At 41.7% G+C, this 22,604-nt stretch overlaps 1 protein-coding gene across 1 annotated transcript; it reads left to right on the top strand.

The window, feature by feature from the left end:
- The first annotated feature begins 5,334 nt into the window (after nucleotides 1-5,334).
- On the top strand, nucleotides 5,335-11,505 carry ppic (peptidylprolyl isomerase C). Its single transcript, XM_076731450.1, has 6 exons — nucleotides 5,335-5,575; nucleotides 7,789-7,902; nucleotides 8,428-8,521; nucleotides 8,825-8,892; nucleotides 9,092-9,208; nucleotides 10,173-11,505. The coding sequence occupies exons 1-6, from the start codon at nucleotides 5,471-5,473 to the stop codon at nucleotides 10,299-10,301; spliced, it is 627 nt and encodes a 208-aa protein (XP_076587565.1). The 5' UTR covers nucleotides 5,335-5,470; the 3' UTR covers nucleotides 10,302-11,505.
- The last annotated feature ends 11,099 nt before the right edge of the window (nucleotides 11,506-22,604 follow it).

Genomic DNA, 22,604 nt, shown 5'->3' with positions numbered 1-22,604 from the left:
TTAAAAACCACAATTGGAAGGAATTTTTCCTTCATATATATATATTATATACAAGATATTGAGCTCCTCTCAGATGCAGCTGCAAAAGCAGTGCTGGATGTAGTAGGTTAATCGGTTCACAGCAGCAAAGATACAATGCAAGCCAAGAAAAAACACAGGAATTCATAATTATGAGTGGGTATCAAAAAGTATAATGTTTGGAAGTCTTCCACAGGGACGACAGCTGTTTATTTTAGAGCTTTGTGTGGTATTATTTATAAGATGTTTAATGGTAATACAGCTAAAGTTAAAATGTCCTGCGACACAACATTATAATGACTCTATTTAGACGTGATCAGTGAGCAGAGGTCATGAAGGATGAAATAATCATTCTGTCATCAGCAGAGATTGATGACAGGCTTTAAATCTTTAAATGTGAAGCAGCCTCACCGAATGTCCTTCACATGAATGTTTTTAGAGAAAATTTAATTTCCTCTCATGTAAAGAAACAAAAGATACAGCAGGAATTACTACCACAGGTTCAGTTTTTTATGCCTAAATGTGCTGATCAGTTCACTGAAAATAAAAGGTTTAATATTTGCTTTGACATTTGGCTGACGTGAAATAAAACAAGCCACTGATTAATTGGACTCTTACGTGAAGGTACATTTAAATTGAACTAGTCTGATTTAATCATTAAAATGATACTAAAGGCATTTTTACACAGTTTAAACAAGCAGAAGAAGAGCTTGAGGTTAACTATTAAATGTATAAGTTGACGTTTGCTCACATTAAATTTCATATCATTTAGGTTTTAGGACACTGTAACTCCCCATGAATCGACAGCTTTGCTCACTACGTTAATGCTGATGTCACTTTTGAGGCTGTAATCTTTTTCTTTGTCAGTATTAACTGTTACATTTGAGCTGTTTATTGCTGTTTTTTTTAAATTGTTTTTATGTATTTTTATGGATGAGCCTACTTGTTCTAAATGTATTGTCTATTATTTTTCTACATCATCATCATCATCATCATCATTAGAACATAATTACGTTTCTTCTCCGTACTGTGGCTGGGGATCCTCTGTTCGAGACAGAAAACATACAGAAAGAAAAGAAAAAAGGAAAAGGCAGAGCAGCAGGAGAATTAGGTGTTTTCATCCATTGATTAATGGCTCTCTAAAGCAAAGCACATCGGAGGAGCCGGCCGATCAATAAATTAACTGCCCAAATTCATCATTTTCTACAACAAAAGCTAATTATTTAGACGGCTGCAGGAAAAGAAAAAACACAATATTAACAAGAGTTCATTTAGCAAAGCCGTATATTCCTGCATGTGAGAGCGCTGCAGAGCTGCTGTTTACACTCCGACGAGCTTCATATTCAGCACGAACACGCAGAGAGTGAAGCAGGGATTAGCCTTTCATGAGGATGAAAACAGATTTAGATAAAAGATGGAGGTAAGTATCAGTGTTAACTACACACAAGAGACATTTCTGACCAAGATTCATCCTTAAATGGAGCCATCTTTGATGCATGTAGTTATATCCGGACAGGATAGTTTAAAAGACAAACTGCTTTTCCGTCTACCACTTGAGTTCAAAATGACATTTTTCCAGAACTGTTGGACGTATTGTTTGAAACACACACGTTCACGTTCCCCTCAAGATAAACTGTAATAACGTTAACTCCAAGACATTTCCTTCCAAATTCGTGCAAAACTAATTCTTTCCATTTTCTTTCCCATCAGCCTCAGCAGTCTTTTGTCTTTTTGTGTAAATGTTAGCAAGCTAACAGGCTAAATGAAGATGGTGAACATGGAAAACATTTTAGATGCTAAACATCAGTTTGTTAGCGCTGTTGCTCTGAGCAGGCTAGCATGTTGATATTAGCCTTTAGCTCGAAGCACCACCGTGCCTGAATACAGCTCACAGAGCTTCTAGTATGGCTGCCAACAACCGTGAAACGAAACCCTTTTGTGCTGTGGCGCAAGGTAGCTGTTATACATTCTGATGTGAGACTGAGTTGAAATCAGGTAGCTACCTAATGAGGTACAGCTACCGGGATGTGTTCGTCCAGAGACTGAGTGTGATAAAACACTTTTCTGAAAACACTGGATGATTCCACACATTACAATTCATGCAGCATGAAAGCAACGCGTCCTTATGTTGTGTCCAATCATGAACCGCAGTGTTGTTGGTTCGAGTCCATCTGGGGCCATTTGTTGCATGTCAGTCCTGATCTCTCTCTGCCCTCCTTTCTGTCATCTCTCTCTCTCGTTAACTATGTAAAAAAAGACAAAAAAGCCACCCCATAAAACACTCCTACAATGTTTCTGGTACTTTAATCTGAACTATTCACGTTTTCTGATTTGTTTGTGTACTTCAGTGCAAGACGACAGGATCATAAGAGTAACCATGACATGTTGAATAATCACACATTAAAGCTCTTTTTAATGTCATCACAGTGGTCCCACTCCACAACCATATCCTTGTGATTTTAACACTGACTGAGCCTTTGATGGAAAATTACGCTTTAAAGGCTTCATTTCCACTTGGTGCTAAATGAGGCCGTGTTGGTTTAAATCCATGAGGGTTAGTTAGCGCATAACTGATGGTAATTCAATTAAAAGGCTGGCATGTTCCCTGTTCATTTACACACACACACACACACACACACACACACAAATACATGTGCAGCCCCCCTGTAACCTTGGTGTGAGAGCCTCTTGTCCATATATAAATATACAGGTTTTAAACCAGTGTCACTTTCATTTACATAGGAGCAAGTTGTTAAGGTCCTGCTTTGACATTCAATTAAAACGTTTACATTTCTGCTTAATTAATTCGGCGGATGGCGGGAAGAAAAGACGAATGGACGGGCCGCTTTGACAGGAGACCGATAACCGTGTGTGTGTGTATGTGTGTGTGTGTCCCGGCTGTGGTGTTAAGGTCACGGCAGGCTGACTATTATAATTCATCTCTATAGACATGTATTCAGCTGGGACTTACATTCTCTTTTTCAGCTTTATTTCCTGCAGCTGAAGCCGAGCTGAGCAGAGGTGTTTTTAACACAGTAAAGTGTTTTAAAGCTGTAATACCCGACTGTATGGACTTCATTATCCCTCTGTTTATTGTTAAAAACTAACTGCTACAGCTGATTATTGATCTCTGCATGCAGGAAAATGCATTTGTTTGTCAATCAGGAAGAAAGAATACAAATCCACAGAGCTGCAGGATCATTTTTTTCCTGTGTTGATTGCAAGACTGGAGCTGATTTCTGTGATTTTAGACTTTATATGTCATATGTATTATTCATACATTAAGTCTATAACTATATATATACAGTATAATTGCATGTACTCATGTATCACCCACTACGTTACATCAGGACGTCTCCACCAAACTGCATTCCTAGCAGCATGCAGACCTTCGTATTGGGAAATACAACAGCAACACTTAGTTTACAGGTAGTAATTTCCAGATAATTTGCCGGAGAGAAATATGTTATCTGGTTGTACCATAAGGAAAATAATAGGAATACAGTTAGAGTTTTGCTAGCAGTTGTCGACCGTCAAAGGAATTTCCATGAACGAGCTGCTCCATATACACAAAACCTGCAGAAAATGGGCCAATAATTATAATCATAATCATAATAATCTTTTTGTTGGGTGTCAGAGGCCTCAGACTCATGAACTCAGTATTTTTTAAATCCTGGCTACAGCCCTGGTATACTAACTACAGACAAAAACAATACTGTTTGTTTCTTTTTAATCCACTTCACTTTAAACAACGTATTACGTCACGTGATGGAGGATTATTTGTTAGCTGCATTATGTAATTTTTCTTTTGTCTTCCACAGATCTGTGTTTTTAGTGCAGCAGTGTTTTATATCTTCTTCAAGGTGATACCTTCGATGCTTCCTGCTGTCATAGTGGATAATGACGCATGTTTGCATGTGATCAGTGAGAGTTAAATAATAGAGGGTCGCATCTGTGTGTAATGAAATGATTAGGTCCGTCTGTTGTTGCTCCTCCAGGAGACAGGGGGCGCTGTTAATGATAATCATGCAGATGTGGCTGGACGAACACTTTGTGTTGTATAAAACTACATTTAAATGGCTGAGACACTTGTGGACCTGTTTGCTTTAAGCTTTGACATCATGCGTTTATGTTCCCTCACTATGACTCTGTGTTCCTGCATCTGTGCTTGTATGAGCATCCAAATGTGTGCAGGCTGACAGGTGTGACATTCTGCTTGTTACTACAAATGATCAAACACACAGATGTTAGTGTTTCTATCAGCTCGGGATGTTAAAGGTCGACACAAACAGGACCGGTAACCTTTATCCAGAGGAGGTTTGATTGAGATAAGAAACATGTTGTCTGTCTGTTGTCTGTTGTTCTGCGGGAATGTTTTTCCCTCTGTCTCATGAGGGCCTCATATTCATCTTGAGACCCCTTCCAGGGTCTCAACCCACAGGTTGGGAACTGCTGTATCAACAGTGAGTTTGTTTTGTTTGTTGTTTGTAATCTCCTACTTCAAAATGGAATCGTCCTCATCATCCCTTGATGGTCTGAATTGATCATGTAAAATAGGGAACAAATGTTTTAGTTAAATCTACATACATTTCCATGAAGGAAAAGTAGTATTTCACTAGAGATCTGACCTAAGACAACGTTCCTCTGGCACCATCAACCTCCTGACCGAGGACAAGGCTGGACTTCCTGTGTTTTATTTTAAAGACTGATGACATTCTCCTCTGCATTTTCACCTGGAGATACCAAAATGAATTCAGTATTTTGCTAATGTTAACCTGTGATAGTGGTGCTAAAAGCTGCTTGCTGATTTCCATAAGATTCCCACAGCTGTCCCTTAACAATATTAAATAGGATGCTATGCCATCACAGGTCACTACTAGCTAGCGAGCCAGTTTGAGGGATGGCTGCTAACGTTCGCTGGCACTATCTTGAAAAGCAAACTATGGCTACATGAAAAAGTCACGGATGCTCTATTAACCACTTCAGCAATGCACTATTAAGCTGCAGCCAGCTTCTCTTCTCGGCTAATGCTCACAAAAAATAAATGCTCACAGAGGCTACCTGATTTCATCCTGCAACTTTTGGAAGAAACCAACACCATAGGGAAAGGATTACTTTTTGAGGTATGATCTATGACATAAGAACTAGTAATATAAAATGATCACAACTACCTAATACAGGAGCAGTTTGTAATATATAGAATAAAATAAAAAAATAAATAAATACACTTATAGATACCCCCGCACCCCCAGTTTGAAAGGGCATGACGGCTGTGGTGGGCGGGGCTTTGAGCCAGGTCCAGCCCACAGGGGGAGTGGTCTGCTGATGCAGGCGAGTTCGGAGCGCTGTTTCCCGGCCAGCCTCCCAGCTGTGACTCGCTGTGATTTCTTCCTCTTCTCCCCCCTCTCCGTTCCTCCCAGCAGGGGCCTGCCACCGCTCTTCTTGGTTAAAGATGGAGCTCCGGACGATGATACCCGCTCTCCTCTTCCTCTCTGCTGCCTGTCTGCAGTCTGTGTCCGGCGCGGCTTCACGGACAGGACCGAAAGTCACCGAGAAGGTGGGTGATGATATTTGCCGCATTTATTTGCATGAGTCCTCTCTCCTCTCCGAGCGCCATCGGCATCCGCTCACTGCGAGCTGCTGCACGCGCTGCTGGACCGTGGACAATAACGGAGATACAGGACGACCCCGCGCGCACACGCGCATACACACACACACACATATTTTGAGAGGCGACGTGTCATGTGTCATTAGTGAGAGGCCTGGACCGGAACACGGAAACACACAGTTGTCTCATTGCATATTTAGACATGTAAATACGTTATATATTCCAGAGTATGTGAGATAGCACGCATGCACGCACGCACACACGCACACGCACACACGCGCACACACACACACACACACACACACACACACACACACACAGAGTTGTACACGTGTCTTTCCAGATGCGCAGTGCGTTTGCATGCAGGCCGTTCACACTCAGGCACACACAAACAGGACCTGACTCTCATACTGGTGTGTGTGCCCTCTGTCCAGACTTCAGTGTCTTTCATGTTCACATTAGTTTAATGTGTCACATGTTTTCATATCAAATTGTGTCCAGTTATTCTGTCAGAGTGTAAATTAGTAAGGACTGAGCACTCGGCCTGTCAGCATCTGCTTTTATTCTGAGTGGTGTCAATCAAACAGGGATGTGTCAATGAAACATTAGTATGAAGAGTCAACGATAGAAAACAACATTACAAACTGACGGATATTCTTCATTAAGCAGTGATTCACATCGCTTGTATAGAAGCACAGTGGAATTAGACTTTTCTGCAGGTGGACCAGTCAAACTTTCTCTCAGGTCAGAAATATTACAGGGGCCCTGGAGAACATTTGTTCCATTTGTTTAATTAGACATGTATTGAAGCTGTTCTGCCCCTCACTGTGTGTGTTTGTGTGTGTGCATTCTTAAAATCATAAAATACCTCAGATCCCATGTTGTGACCGGTGTTGTGCTAAAAAAAAGTATTTAATTAGTTATTAGTTAAAAAAGTAACTAAACTTACTTTAGTACTTACTTTCATTTAAAAGTAATGCATTACTTTAAATGCAGCCATTAGTAATAGGGCTGTTTGATATGACCAAAATCTAAAATCCTGATATTGGTCACTTCATATCCAGGCAATGATAAATATCAGAATAAAGCACATTTTTCTATAAATTCAGTGATATATACACACAATAAGAATTTTGAATTCGTATTCATCAAGTAAAAGGTACTTCCTCATATTTGATTATTTTTCTCCTTTTAATTAGAATAAACAAATTTTCAATTCAAGCACTTTACCAATATATAAAATACGAATGTATGGTAAAAAGAAAACACCTTTCACTACAGCTGCAAACAAAATAACCCAACATCTAAGATGATTGTTTTATAAGATGTTACTGGTGTTTCAGACTGATCTGTGGCATCATTTTCAAAGTACGGTGTCTCATCTGGGTCAGACCTTTCATACCTAAAGTACATCCATACGACACTCTTTTAAGTACAAGGAGTCCTTCTCCTGTTTGGAATGATCCCGTCTGTTTGTTTATTCCCTGCCTGCATCCGAGCTGTGCACAACGCGAAGCGTCAACCAAATAACCAAACATTTCCCATCATGCATCCCTTGTACTTGACTGAGTGGATAGTTCAGTGAACTGTTTTATGTTCCTAAATGTAGAGTTTCACCGTTTGTAAGGTGTGTGTTCACAACATGGTGGGTTATGGTGGTGTTTGTCTGCTATCAAGATGAAAGTAACAAGTCCATTTAATTTTCTGGAATTGGAATTGCATTATTTAATTAGAAAAAGTAATTAGCTGTGTTTCTCATCACTACTAAAGGCAGTTACGCTTTACACACGCTGGTTGCGACTGAATCTGCTTACACTTTCTATGTGGCCAAATGTAATGTTTATTTCTTTAAACATAAGCATAATATTTCCTTCTGAACTGTGGTGCAGAGACATGTCAAATAGCAGAAAATGGAAATACTCGAGTAAAGAGCAGGTGCAAGTCAAACTTGTATTTAAGTACTTGAGTAACTGCACTTTACTGCATGATACTTTCCAGCAAATAAGATTAAAAGCAAGTTCAATGTTTTGCTTTTAAAATAGAACAATGGAGCTACAAAAACTACTGAAGTGAGCGTTTCTTGTCACTTCACTCCTCTGATTGGTTGACAGTCTTTCTGTGTGTGTGTGTGTGTGTGTGTGTGTGTGTGTGTGTGTGTCCAGGTGTTTTTTGACATCACTGTGGCAGGTCACGAGGTGGGGCGGATCGTCATTGGCCTTTTTGGGGAGGTCGTCCCACTCACTGTCAATAACTTTGTTGCCTTGGCAACCGGAGAGGTAGGTTGATGGTGTATTCAAACACGTGCACACACACTCAAACACACAGAGTCAATTAGCAAATTAGGTTTCTACTCTCCACATGTTTCTTCCAGTAACTCAAAAAGTAACTCCTTGTCCTCAAAAACTTCAGTATTTCATCTTAAATAATCCTGCTGTGCTTCACTTTCATGTTTCTAGTCAATGTTGCACACTGGGTGTAATTGAATAAATCAAACACTGAATATTTTTGCTTGAAATTAAATGTATATATATTTCATTTCTTGGTTTGGTTGTGTATTGTGCGTAATTTCCACACCAGCATTCAAAATGTTGAAATTGAAGGCTTATCAAGCAAACATTATTAATTTTTGTTAATTCCACGTGAAACCTTTGTCCCTGCTGAATCTCCTGTGCTGCGATCCTCTACATCTTCATCATATCCTCTTAAAGCTGCTCGTTCCCTCCTCCTGACTGTGACCGTGCAGTGGTCATCGTGTGTGCTTGCCTTCATGCAGACAGTAAGCTTCCTGTGCATCTCTGCAGAAAGGCTACGGCTACAAAGGGACAAAGTTCCACCGAGTCATCAAGGACTTCATGATCCAGGGAGGAGACTTCACAGTTGGAGACGGAACTGGAGGTGATTCTCTGCTTGATGTGTTACTCTTTAAATATCAAACACTCGCTTTCTCTGGGCTTGTACACTGAATTCAGAACATGACTAACACTCCCCTCCTGCAGCACAATCCACTCCTCTGCTTTCCATCCAGCTATACGCACACTGTCTGTTTCACACACGGTGCACATGATTCTGCATCGCAGGCCCCATTTGTGGCATAGAGAGCAGTGCAGTAGTTTGTGTGGATGCTAACTTTCTCATTAAGTTCACACAAGGTGCGAAAAGCAAGTCACCTGAAAGTGACCAAATTCTTTGTCTATGCAGGTCACAGCATCTATGGAACAACTTTTGCAGATGAAAACTTCAAACTCAAGCATTTAGGAGCAGGCTGGGTGAGCACACACACACACACACGCACACACGTCTGTTTTTAAAATAACATTCAGTATTAAGAAACGATGAGCCAAAATGATTTGAACCTCCATTTTCCTCCTTTCATTCTGACTTCACTGAATGAAGTCTTGCTTGAGGATTGGCGAGGTGGCTAAAACATGAATTGTGTGTGTGTTTATGTTTGCGTTCATGTACCAGGTGAGCATGGCGAATGCTGGTCCAGACACTAACGGATCGCAGTTCTTCATCCTGGCTACCAGAGCGCCGTGGCTGGACGGGAAACATGTGGTTTTTGGCAAAGTCCTGGATGGGATGGTGGGTGGACCCTCAGACACTTTTCAGAACTCTGCAGCATGAATATACCATCGTCAAAGTTAGTTATGACCTGTGGTTAGATTTACATCAACAGATATGACATTTTCAGAAAAGTTTGGCAGCTGAACACTCATAAGTGGAGTCTGGCTCCAGAAATGTCGGAGGACAAATGAGAAAAGTTACTAAACTCATTCTTAAACAAACAATACATACCGTTCATTCGTACAGTCCAAAGGAGAAAAGGGCCTCTGCATGAGGTCTGCCTGCTTATGTGTTCTGAAAGTTGTGCCACCTGTGAGCAGACTTCCTGTATAGATTCAGAGGCTCCACCCACACAGGAAGCAGCCCGGGCCAGGAAGTGAAAGTTTGGGATGGGTGGAGGTTTGTCACTAAAGTCCCGCCCTCTTTTAAAGAGGACTTTTTGATTTTTTTGTACCTGATAGCAACCAACAGCATCTCACCACTTAAACCAAGCTTTTTGCAGCATGCCCCCCTGCAGAAGCTGAAAAAAGTTCATGCCCCCCAACCCATATTTTCTATCAATGGCTAACAATGATAGGGATAGCAACTCGTAAAAGAGGATCCATGCTGAATTTTAGTAAAGCCAAGGTCAGCATGATAGCATCAGCAAACATGTTTATTCTCCTTACATAAATCATGTTCATTCATCTCAGGATATGATAACAACCAGAGTTGATAAGCAGCATCAGAACTGATAAAATCTAAATAATACCCATCCCTAACTGCTGCAAGTTTACCTGAAGGATAAAGAAGATCAGAACAAAGATTTAAAACTGAGTTGCCCCAAAACATTAATAGACACTCCTCAGGAATGTAAAAGCTGGACTCTGCCCTCACACTGCTTGTTACAGATGATCTCCAACATAAAACCTGCTGATACTAAATGAATCTTTTCCATCTGTGCTCAGTGCATCTACCCTGCTTCTGTGTGTCTCCTCTGCAGTCTGTCGTTCACACCATCGAGCTCCAGGACACCAACGACAGGAACCTGCCGTACACTGAGTGTGTGATCGTCAACAGCGGCAGGATCGCCGTCAAAGAGCCCTTCATAGTGGAGGTGGAGGGCTGGTAAATGCCACTGTGAGGAGGTTTACCGTGGAACAAAGAGAGCATGTGATTATGAAACACTGGTGATCAATTAGAAGTCCAGTTTGCAGTTAGCCATATTCTCATTTTCATATTATTTTGCATGCTGATGTGCGAACACTAACATGCTACAAGGGCTGGGTGTTGTACTGATACAGTACAGGTACTGATGCCAAAACAGTTCAATACTCTAAGGAATATAAATATTTTCTTTTTTTATTCAACAAAACATAAACTTGCCAAATTGTGACAGTGTCACTCACGGATACAGAGCAGCCCGTCCTCACCTGGAAAACGGTTGTGAAGGTGAACGTGACTTCTGATCGATCTCCACTGTATGCAGACGAGATTTTCATTAAGTTATTAACACAACATATCACACATGGATGTCTAACAACTGTCTGTGAAGGGAGGGAAGATTTTTATCAACTTTTTGACAGAATACAGGACAAAGCAAAAGAATCTGTAGTAAATTAAAAGCATCTACTTGTTAAACATACAACTTAAACTGAGTGTGGAGGTCAGATACAGATTAACAGGTTAAACTCATCATAGGGAGTACAGGAATACACAAACATTGGCATGTCATACTATTCTCTATGCTCAGGCGAAAACCTTATGTCTCCAAGATGGCCACCTTTTTAGGCTTGTGTGCCATGTTTTGAATTAGACTCAATTTTGCCAATGAAGGACTTTTATAATACTCAGATTTTGGCCTTTAGTGGCCTTTTTAACCAAAAGGTTTGGTGAGCCTGATGGCATGATGTCAAGGAGATTGACTGATGTCACTAAAAAAAAACACAAACATGAATCAAACAATACACTCACGGTGCCATGCCTTTGTTCTGATGGACCTTTATTCTGCAAACCCAAAATGTCCCATTGGACCCAAAGTCCACTCTGGTGAAAACCATGATCTTCTCCTAAACTTGACTACGCCAAACCAAACTATGCCCATCGCACAAGGTTCATTATTCTTTAGCATGCTGATGAAGATCACCTGACTTCAACCTTTCCTGCACATTCAAATAATACACCAAGATATTAAAAGCCAAAAAAAAACTCCAGGGAGAGTGTGTATTTACAGAACAACAGCCCTCTGGAGCAGTGGACATTGGTTGGATAACAGGCTAATGGGCTTTCGGACCAATGGGACATTTTTCGGACTATTGGGGTTTTGGAATAATGGGCTGTGGAAAAAAACGGGCAGTCCCCTCACATATAAGACTAAATGTCACATACAGCATTTATGTGATGTGCTCGAAGGGGGATTTTTGATTTCATTCACAATTACGTGCCATTTATTTGTGAAGTACTCAATATAATACAAATATCAAAAGCTGGAGATGTGAGGTTTTCAGCTGACAGTGACGCAGTGTGTGCAGAGAGGAGTTGTGTCAGTTTGCTGTTGTGCGTTCACTCTTTATCAGACTCACTGTGGTTCATGCTAACGGTTTTCCACGTTAGCGTACTTTGTGACTCAGACATGACGTATATCATGGAGACTTGCACTTACAGAACGATGTAGCTCCTCATGAATCTCCTCTTGCCAAATCATTCTTAATTTGCCAAATTTGCTTGCCCTTTCTATGCATATAATCAATATCAAAATACTGTGTCTTCATTCCAGTATCTGTTAACAAACATATGCAAAAAAAGAACTTTGTAGCAAGCATCAAACGCCATTCTTGCACTTTCTTATTTACGATTTTTATCGTTCCATCATTGAAATGATGATTTCTGTTGTCGTGTTTTGGTTAAATGGAGTTAAAGTACCCTTTCCTCCTGATGCATTATGCATCATATCATGTTTGAAAAAACGACAGCACAAATTGCACAGGAGGAAGATGTTTTGTGGGTATGAATAGTGTCTGAATACTGTTGCCGTCCTCAGTAATGTTCTTAAATGTAGTTCGTGGTGTGTTGTTACTGAAAATGGTTGTTGATTTCATTCTGACTGTTAAAGTTTTAGCCTTTTTGTCATCGTTCTTTTTAATGTTCTTGTTGTGATGTCAGTTAACCCGAAACGCTCACGGTAGCATTGTGATCTACAAAAATGATGACTAATACTCCTCATGCCACTGAAGCTAATGCAGCATCTCAAACCTCTTTAACAAACATATCAGAAGTTCTGTTTTCATTGTTTCTAAACGCAGCAGAAGAGTGCCAACAAGTGGATTTTCTACAATAAACAACATGCTGCTGCAACACAATCTTACACTTTTTATTTTGTGTCATTTATTATTTCGTCTGTGATCTGTTTTTCCGCAGCCTTTGAGTGATCCGAGTCAACTCTGTGAGACAGCAGACGTCACATAAGCATCTCGTATTTAATCAGGTGATCATCAGTCAACGGGTGATAAAAAACTGCTGGATGTAAATAATGGAAGGCAGACATATAGTATAAACTCCACTGTGTGTGTCTGTAATCAGGCTGGACATGATGTGAATCAGGATGTCATAGTCACAGTCTCCATAGGGACACATTCTTATTGGACGATTGTGCAGAGCATGATTTAAGTATGATGCCAACGTTCAGTGCCAGGGCAGGAAGTAGAGCGTCATTTACACTTGTTTTTGAAACCTTTCCAATCTTTCACAAACCTAATGAAGTGCTTTAGCTGCCTAACGTTAACACCACACTGTAGCTGCCATGCATGGATGATAAATGATAAACGGCATAGTTGAGAATAAGATGGAGTTTCACGGAATCATCAGATATCAGAGATGAACAGAATGACCAGCTTTACATTTGTGTGTAACTGTAAACCAAGCATATACCATCCAGCAGCTTTCCTGTGAATATAAGCACGCTCAAAGTACGAAGGAAATTTAAAGCCGACGTTGAGATATGACTTGTTCTTCAATGTCCATCTCGCTGCGTCTCAGTTTCATTTGCCACTGACTCAACCTGCAGGGAAATAGAACAAAACTAGTTTGTTGTACACAAGTAATTAAAGGGGAGGGATAGAAAGAGGAGGAAAAAGCAAGATGTTCTCTTGCTACTACAGGTCTTTCTCTTTGTCTTCTTTTTATCTGACAACCAACAAAACTGGGCATCACAGCCAATATCTGGTCAGCAGTGAGAGGACAGAGAGTCTCAGCCTGTTAAACTCTCTTCTGTTCCCCTCCTGCTCTCATCTGCGCTGTGCTCTAACACAGCTCATGATAAGTACTTTACAAATGTTTCTGTTGCTGTTGTGTGAAATGGTGCAATCACTCTCGATTTATGATCGTAACATTATTTGATAAACTCAGCATAGATACAGTTTCATGGAAACACCTGCACTGTGTGATCAGCTATACTGACATTTAAAATGAGTGATCACAGATCAGAAGTTTGGACATAACGCTGCTGCCACCCGGCCCCTGACCCTCACTGGGCAGGGCTGTCATAGCGTGTGTTTACATGCATACATGCATAGTGTCCTGCTGCACATGTAAACATCACATCCTGGTTTCAGACACCTGGATATGCTACCTGGAATAGTCCAATAGAAACCAGGATACTGTGGCATGTAAACACCTGATCCAGGTTCTTTGTTGGTACAGAAATTAGTGTCTGAGACGGTGCAATATCAAGACACAGCTACACACAAAATGATCAGAACCCTGGTTACTGTTAGAGTCATGTATACAGGGTCATGTATACAGGATATATATGACTAGATTTCTTATTTTCTTGTAAACATTATATCTCAAATATGATCAAAAACAGGATGGGACTCAAAACCTGGATACTAGTGCATGTGAAAGCACTTGATGTGCAAAAGTTTGGCTGACTAGTAAAAACAAAGGGCCAAAACTGAGAGAAACACATTCCTAAATTTGACCATCTTTAATGTAGACGTGCATTATAAAATCTAAAATATTCAGAACATTCAGGTAAAACATGACGGGAGGTCGTACAGTAATTGAGCTGAGTGAAGTACAGCCAAGAAGAATCCATTACTCACATCTAAAGGAGCTGCAACATGGATATGAGGCCTGTTTATGGTTGGAAAGAACAGAACATGTGAGTAAAACAACACTGAACTACTTTAGATAAGTGTCTGCTGAAGAAGAGAAGCTCAGCTGCTGTAACATTTCCAGTGAACATGAGAACCAGGACAGAGCACCACAGTGCAGCCACGCCGAAGTCAGACTCCAACTTTGTCCCGAATAATGCAGAGAGCCTCTTTTGTCTCTCATTTGAACCAGTCGCGGATCTGTTTGAGGAGTGTTGGCGTTAAACGGTGTAATTATCATCGGTAAAAGGTGAAGCTGCAGAGGAAGGCCGAGAGCTGACAGCTGATCTCTCAGCGCTGACACAAAACTGCTGCTAATGAGAACTACAGCGGGTGATTTGTTTTCCCCTGTTCTACAACACACACATACACACACACATACGAACAGATAAACAGATACACTCCCACCTTCACACACACACACACACACACACACACACACACACAGGGGAGGAAAACATCTCTGAACACAAAGGTCAGAGCGGAGCAGAAATCTCTGGAGGAAGACAGGAAGTCGACAGAAAACAGTGAAATGTACCGCCGCCGTCCACTCGACGTGCTCTGAAAAGTCAGATCTCCACAAATTAAGAAAATAATCCTTATTTTCACTTCTGACTCATTTCTTTCTGAAGCAGCCTGAGCTTCTGGAGGACTTTCAGCATCAGAAAGGCTGCTTTGTGGTCCGTCTTTCCACTCGTACTTTCCTCGAAAGCTGCCGTATAAAGTAGTACCGACAGCGCTGAGCGAGCTGCTTGGACAGTGCGGTGAGCTGAACGAGCTGTGACTCTACAGTCAACGACGCCTCACTGCACTGAAGATAGAAGATATTGTTTTTAATTGCGATTGTTTCTGTGTTGATATTTGATAGATTTATGTGTTTATGCACTGTGTTTCTTGTCTTGTATTTCAAATGGCTGCTGCAAGGAGAGTTTTCCTGCAAAGGTCAATAAAGTGAAGTGAATTGAAGTGGAGTGGAGTGAGCTGTTCACTCTCTTTACAAACAAAGTCAATACTGTGTACACGGTCAAGCCTGGAGGACAAACTAAATCATGTCTTCAGTGAAAAGAGATGATATGATGACGAGAAAAGCCACAAACTTCATGTCAGACTGAGCAAAAGGTGGATTTGTGCGATCGGGCATTTAGAGAAAAGATTCGTTTGTATGCACTGACGTGCTGGGATCTGCCAAAAACCCGCTAAGATGTGTTGATTTGAATCAACACACATGCAGGAATCAGACGGCCTGTAAATTTCAAACTAGGCTTAAAGGATTGGTTTCAACTTTCAACATACTGTATGTATTGTGTGTGAAAGTTGTATTCAGATACACTTAAAACATCCAAAGCCATCCTATACATGGGCTTAAAAGTGTCTAGATAGATACAGATGCACAGATGTTGTTTTAACAACATTCAAATGGATGCAATATTGCATCATGAAGGTCTGAACAAATGCAGTCATTTAAAGCCTTTTAACAGACATCTATATGAAACTTAGACATCTTTTAGATCAAATTCATCCTGTTTGTTTTTGGACGCCTAAACATATTGAGATTCACACATCACCAAATCAGTGATTATTGAGTACTGTCCCCTCTCTGCGTGCAGTTTAAACTGATGATGCACTTCTTAAAATGAACTTGTGCTTCACTTTTTAAAGCAGATTTTAGCACATAATGATATGTGTGCCCAAATGTGACTTATAAAAGTATGTAGAATTTATAAAAGTCTCTATTGTCCACCTACACATAAAGCCTTGAAGGTTATTTTAGACATATATTATTATTTTAGACAAAAAGCGACACACACTCTCTGATTTTCTGATCATGCTCTGACCCTCTCCTCTGGTTGAAACATCTCAGCTGAGTCGAGATTTTCTGGCTCTTGTTGTTTCATTTTTCCACAGGACCACCAGGTGAGATGGACGCACAGACGGACAAACTACCACCTTAAACATCCACCACCTCTCCTCAGCACGCTGCAGAGAAACCCCTCTCTGTTTGTCAGCTGATATAACAAGACTGTCTGAACCCAACGGAGCAGCAGAGAGCCCGAGACGGAGGGCAGAGAGGGTTTTAGAGGACGAAAGAGAGAAACAGGAGGCGATAGAGAGACACAGAGAGAAAGAGACAGAGAGGAGGGCGAGAGAGAGAAAGTGGTGGTAGGTTTTTAAATGGTCCGGAGGGATGCGTGTCGAGGAGGAGGAGGAGGAGGAGGAGGAAGAGGAGAGGAAAGGGAGGCTCCCACAGCGACTGCTAGTTGTTATATTGGGGATCTGTTAGTGGATCAATGAAAAAAGAAAGAAAGAAGGAAAGAGAAAGAGGGAGGGAGAGAGGCTGTGTGGAAGGATGACAGGCCTCATTACCACCAAACCTCAGACAGTGATGCTTCTGTGTGTGCGTGTGTGTGTGTGTGTGTGTGTGAGTTCATATATGTGTGTGCTTGCAGTGTGTATGTGTGTGTGTGTGCCCAATCTTACATGTATACTGTGTGTATTCCCATGCCAGCAGATATCTATTTACATGCATGAGTGTGTGTGTGTGTTTGCCAGATTGTCTATCCTTTCTCTCTGTGTATGACTCTGTGTGTGTGTGTGTGTGTGTGTGTGTGTGTGTGTGTGTGTGTGTGTGTACGCTCGCTCCCTGCAGGCCTCTGTAAGAGAAGGATGATGGGACAGAGTTGTTTAAAGGTCAGCAGCAAACACATCATCAGACAGAGAGAGCAGCCCTGAGAACTAACAGCTAACCTGCACACAACCGAAACTGAAGCGACTACAACACGACTAATACACAAGTGTAAGGCTGCAATCAGCCTCATATCAAAGCATAAGGTCATCAGTCATAATGACATTGTACTCACCGACTTAAGCAAATGCAAACAAACTCACAATGACAATGCTAACACGCTGATGTTCATCATGGTCAACGTCTTAGTTTAGCATGGAAACATTTGCAAATTTATGCTATTAGTAAGCACTAAACACAAAGCGCAGCTCAGTCTTATGACAATCCAGCCAATAGTTGTCAAGATATTGTGCTCTGAACCATAAATGTCAACGTTCGGGTGGTGCTAGAGGAAAAGTCAGAGGGTCAACAAAGTCATAAGGGTTCATGCTCTGAGGAACATGAACAACATTTCATGACCGTCCATCCAACACTTCACTCTATTATTTCACTCTGGAGCAAACTGACATCAGCATCCATGAAGCGTCTACGGCTAAAAACCTTGTAAATGAACCTCATGTACAGGGCTCTGTGGAACAGTCCAGATTATAAAAGTTCTGTCCAATGAGTTGATCAGAACCCCAAAACCCTTCCCAATAAATCAATACATTTTCATTTATCAATACGGTTTACACTGGCTCCTGGCTTTAAGTGTGACCCCACAAGTCTTTTCAGGCTCAAAATCTAAGTGCTGCCAAAATGTAGGTGCCTATACAGCATCTCCAAGCCAGAACGCTCCTAGTGGGACATGGCCGGAGGACGTAAGCCTCTGCATTGAACATGCTGTCAGCGCTTGCATTGCGTGCACTGACTGAGCTGAGTGTTTGTGCTGGATGGGTTTCTATCTGTGCCTGGAAGGTTGAAAATCAATCCAAAAACTTTGGAAGGAAAACGTCCTCAGTTAAACAATCTACTGCCGTTTGAACTCAGATCTTTCAGCCTTTTCAAGTCAGAATGTTTTCCTTTCTAAAGAGAAAACTGTAGCTCTGTAACTTTGCAAAGCACATAAGGAGGTTTGTCAGAGCTATTTAGAGACTAGTCACAATCCTCATGAGCAAAGTTCAAGTGAAGTGCTCCAGGTCTAATACTGTGTCATTGCACAAACCTAATAATTAAATACTCAATTAAACATCAGGGATTCACCAGGTCAAAAATGCTTTTACTTTAAAGTCTTTAAAGAGTTTCCGCTTAAAATTCATAACGATACATTTGTTTTTGATTTTGCCTTCTTGGACACAAAAATATAGCGTCTCTTTTTGTTTCCGTCGCGTCTCTGACACGTTTTTCGTGTTTCCCTTTTTCCTGCTGGTGGTTAAATGTTCTGCATGCAGTCGTTAAAAATACTACTTGTGATGCTACCACATTGGTCATAAATGAGCAGCAAACATGTGTTCAACGTGTAAAAAAGCAAAAAAAAAAAAAAGTGAACAAATCACCTCTAAAGAGTGAACAGCAGGTCTCATTGCAGCTCACGTCTCGTCTCAAACGTGCAGCTCTGGGTTTTGCTCTGCTCGAGTAAAACATCAGTAAAGTAACAGAACTTGTGCTGGAGTTTGGCGTCGTTGCAGGATCTGAAACATCTCTGAAAGATCTCCTGTTTCTCTCCTCACCTCCACCACATCAGCGACACCTCCGTCATGTGCACCTCCTCTCTACTGGCCGCTGTCACCACGTCGGCCATATTGACCCGCGGGTGACGACGGGGAGTCTCGCCCTCCTCTACAGTGACAATATTCACGTTCTTTTCCCTCTTTTCTTCCACCTTGTCCTTCCTCCTCCTCTCTGTGTGCAATTAGAGAGAGGAATAATCATATTGACAGGGCTGACAGGTTGGGGCAGGAGAGCAGGAACATGAATAGTCACATGTGTCAAAAGCAGAGCGAGGGGGAGGATGGGCGGTCAGATGTATCAGTGTGTCTTATTGTAGCTTTGATATTATGACAATGGCACACAGTCAATTCAAATTCTGAATCACTGAGGCCACCAGGTCCAATAAACGCAGAGGAATTAGTCTGCTGACATTTCTACACAGACATATTGACATCTCACAGAGTAGAACAGTGCAGTAGAGACTAGCAGACTAACTGTAGGCTACTGAATTATATATCGACATACATGGAGACATTATATACTGTATTTATATGGTGGCCATAGAAGACTCTCATGTGTGACTGGCAGGCAGGTGTATATGGAAAAAATGCATTTCGTGTAGCTTAGCACAAAGACTAGAAGCAGGGGTTAGCATAAAAAAGCGAAAAAAACACCACCTAACAGCTTCAGCGCTGTCTGATTTATCTGACGTATCTTGATTTAACAGACATTGCGCAGTATGGCTGCATTTCATTACCTGCAGGCCTTTGTTTGTCAGTGAGCGGTCAGTCAGCAGCATGAGAAAACAGGTGGGCAGGAGCGTGGTATAGAGAGTGAGCTGGCACAGAAGATGTTCTCATCTGAAAAAATGGCACACTTTGTTTGTTGAGATGTCTAAAATGACTGATGTTTACATTTAGTGGAGCAGGACGTCTAGTGGTCACATGAATATACTGTCAGGAATGAAGCTGAAAGTTGTCTGACGTTACTCGGGACTCATGACTTGGACACTGTCCTCTCTCTGGCTACAAACTTTTCTTCTCTTAATTACAGTGTATGTTATATTTGGGTTAATTCTAATAGCCTAAACCTTATTTCTTCTTAACGGTGTGTGAGCTATATTCATTCTCCAGTGATCTTTATCCTATTTATAGCCTACTCCTTCTTACACTGAAAGCTTATTTTCTGCTCTTTCTTTCTTATATATATTCATGTATTAAACCCAAATTCCTCTCTCCGTATGCATTTCACCAATTGTCCAGTAATTTTTCTCCATCTGTATGCACTTCTGCATTAAAAGCCTCATTTTGCCTCCACTCACCCACACATACTAAAAGCCATTTTCCGCCTTTGTTTCTGTTTTAACTACATGCATTCTACCATTAAAAGCTAATTTTCCCACCGCCTCTCTCCCATCTATATGCATTGCTGCGCTGAAGCCTAATTTTTCTACTTTCTCTGCGCCTCCTCTCCTCTTGGGCTCCATCAGTCCGGAGGAGCCGTCCGGGGAAATCGTTAGCGCTCCTTCTCTTTAAATTGGGGAGGTGGACGGCAGGTGAACATCGCATTGATCGCCCTCTCAAGGCCTCTTTCTCTCCTCTCCCCTTCATCCCTCTCTCTCTCTCTCGCATCCCTCACCACCAATTGTCTGGCCTTTACTCCCCCCTCCTCCCTCCTCACATCACCGCCAATTGCCGGCCATTTTCCCCCCTCTATCTCTTCCTTCTTCTTTTCTTCAGATGCAAGCGGAGGTCACAAATTTACAAGAGAGTGTGAGGTGGAGGGGTGGGGGGTGGGGGGTGCTGTCTATCTGTCTAACAACCACCATCATGGGGCGGAAAACACAGATATGGGGGTTGGGGGTTTGGAGGGGACGGGGCAGCAGGGGGTTATGGGACAGAGATGGTGGGTGGCGTGGGAGGGGGGTCGGAGTAAACATAGTGATGATTTCCCCTGAGTTTCGTTCATCCGGACCGATGAGGAGGGAGAGAGACAGAGAGAGAAAAGGGGGGAGAGAGGGAGAGAGAGAGAGAGAGAGCAGCTGCTGTCCTGTCACTGCCGGCAACCGTAACTGCTGTGACACCTCCTCCTCCTCCTCTTCACAATGAGAGAGAAAAGAGAGAGGGATGCTGCGAGAAAATCGAAATGCTGACACACACACACACACACACACACACACACACACACACACACACACACACACTCAGCAGGCCCCTCGGACACCTCTCATCGTCCAATTAGAGTCCTAACTGAGAGGAGAGGAGAGAGATTCCTGTCTTAGTCATTATTTTTTCTAGAGCACCTATTTGTTTTAGTTTTTTTCACTTTTCTAGTTTTGCATTAATGGCTGCAGTTGTGTAAAATGTTCTTTCCTTTAGCGGTTTACTCGCTCATGAGTTTTAAAATGGTCATACAGTCATGCTGTCACACGCATTGTAAAGAAAACCAAACTGTAGATACACCAAAGTCTTGAGACCTGATGTTTGCTCTAGATAAAAAGTCAGAGAATCACTGAGGTTGTTGCAGTCCTTCCTGAGGGGGGAAGGAACTTCTTTACAAAATTTCATGGCAATTCAGCCAACAGTGATGGAAGTGGAAGTAGTAGTAGTAGTAGTAGTAGTAGTAGTAGTAGTAGTAGTAGTAGAGGCACTGATTGAGCGTATACTTTTCCACTTTGCCAGTAACTTTTATGACGTTTATTTGCATGATAAGTAAAAATTGTTGCACAGATTTGAGAGTTTTTCCTTCAGTACCAAAGTTTAGAGCTCCAGCACCTCAGTCTGACACCAGCTGAGCCTCGTGGTGTCTTTTCTTTATTTTTGAACCACACTTTCATTGTTAAAAGGAAATTTTCCAAATGCCTTTGGGGCTGCATGCAAGCTGACATAGCCCTGATGATGTCATAGTGATGTCATCAGGGTTATTTTTGCAGACTTGACAAAGAGAGAGAAAATCAGTGGAGTGTTACTTGAGTTAGCAGTGCAGCTGCACTGTCCCGTTGAGCTACAGTAGATATAATAACAGTCGGGGTGGAGTCGGTAATGGTAGAAGTTATTAACGTTGTACTTGCCCTTGTTTTAGTACTAGTCACAGTAGTAATACTGGTAGTCACAAAAGCACAAAGTAGTTGTCACTTCAGTACAATTATTAGCGGTTATAGTAGTCTCACATCAGTAGTTTTAGCACTAGTCGCTGTGTTAGTATTTGTAGAAACAGTCAAAATTATTTTCAGTTACCTCTCCTCTTTCTTTTCTCTTCACTGTGCTCTCTTTACTCTCTCTCTCCTCCTCATCTGTCCTTTTTCTCCCCCCTCTTTCCCTCTCTCTCCCCTCTCCCTCTGAAACTAATTAGCAGTGAAGTCCGGAGCAGAGGGAGGAGCGAGGGAGGGAGACATGAAGAACGAGAGGAGGGCTGAGCAACCAGAGGAGGTGAAAAGAAGAAAAAAAAAGACACTAAAAGTGGAGAAAAGATCCATATTAGCTGGTTGCAGCCCTGCTTAACCCTGAGCTGTAAGCAGCCACAGCAGAGAACAGAAAGAGTTTCTATTTGTCCTTCACTGGTGTTTTCTTCCTGACAACTACTGCTCGAGAGCTAAACGTCACTCTGCCAGTATTTCTGGGCGTCTGTCACTGGTCCGTCTCATGGAACAGTTGCACTTCTGCTTTTACAAATGTATGAAAAGCTCTGTGAGGCTGTACTCAGGCACAGAAATGCTAAGCTTGACAGAGACTCTTGTCGAGAGGCGCTGACAGATGTGAAAAGTGACACTTGACATCCTGAAATCTTGGATTTGCTCCACAAAAAAGCCATAATTAATAATTTGATTCTCTGTCTCCTCGTCCTCGTTATCATCTGACAGAGTGCTGTGTGTGACGGCACATGATAAATTATCATTATTTTGCATTGAGGAGGGTCGTGGCTAGCTCACACTGGGATCTGATACTGGCTAAGGCTTGTGTGAATGCAGCCT

The sequence above is a fragment of the Chaetodon auriga genome, chromosome 5 (genome assembly GCF_051107435.1).
Source record: "Chaetodon auriga isolate fChaAug3 chromosome 5, fChaAug3.hap1, whole genome shotgun sequence".
Classification (NCBI taxonomy): domain Eukaryota; kingdom Metazoa; phylum Chordata; class Actinopteri; order Chaetodontiformes; family Chaetodontidae; genus Chaetodon; species Chaetodon auriga.
This window is presented reverse-complemented; position numbering and strand designations above follow the sequence as displayed.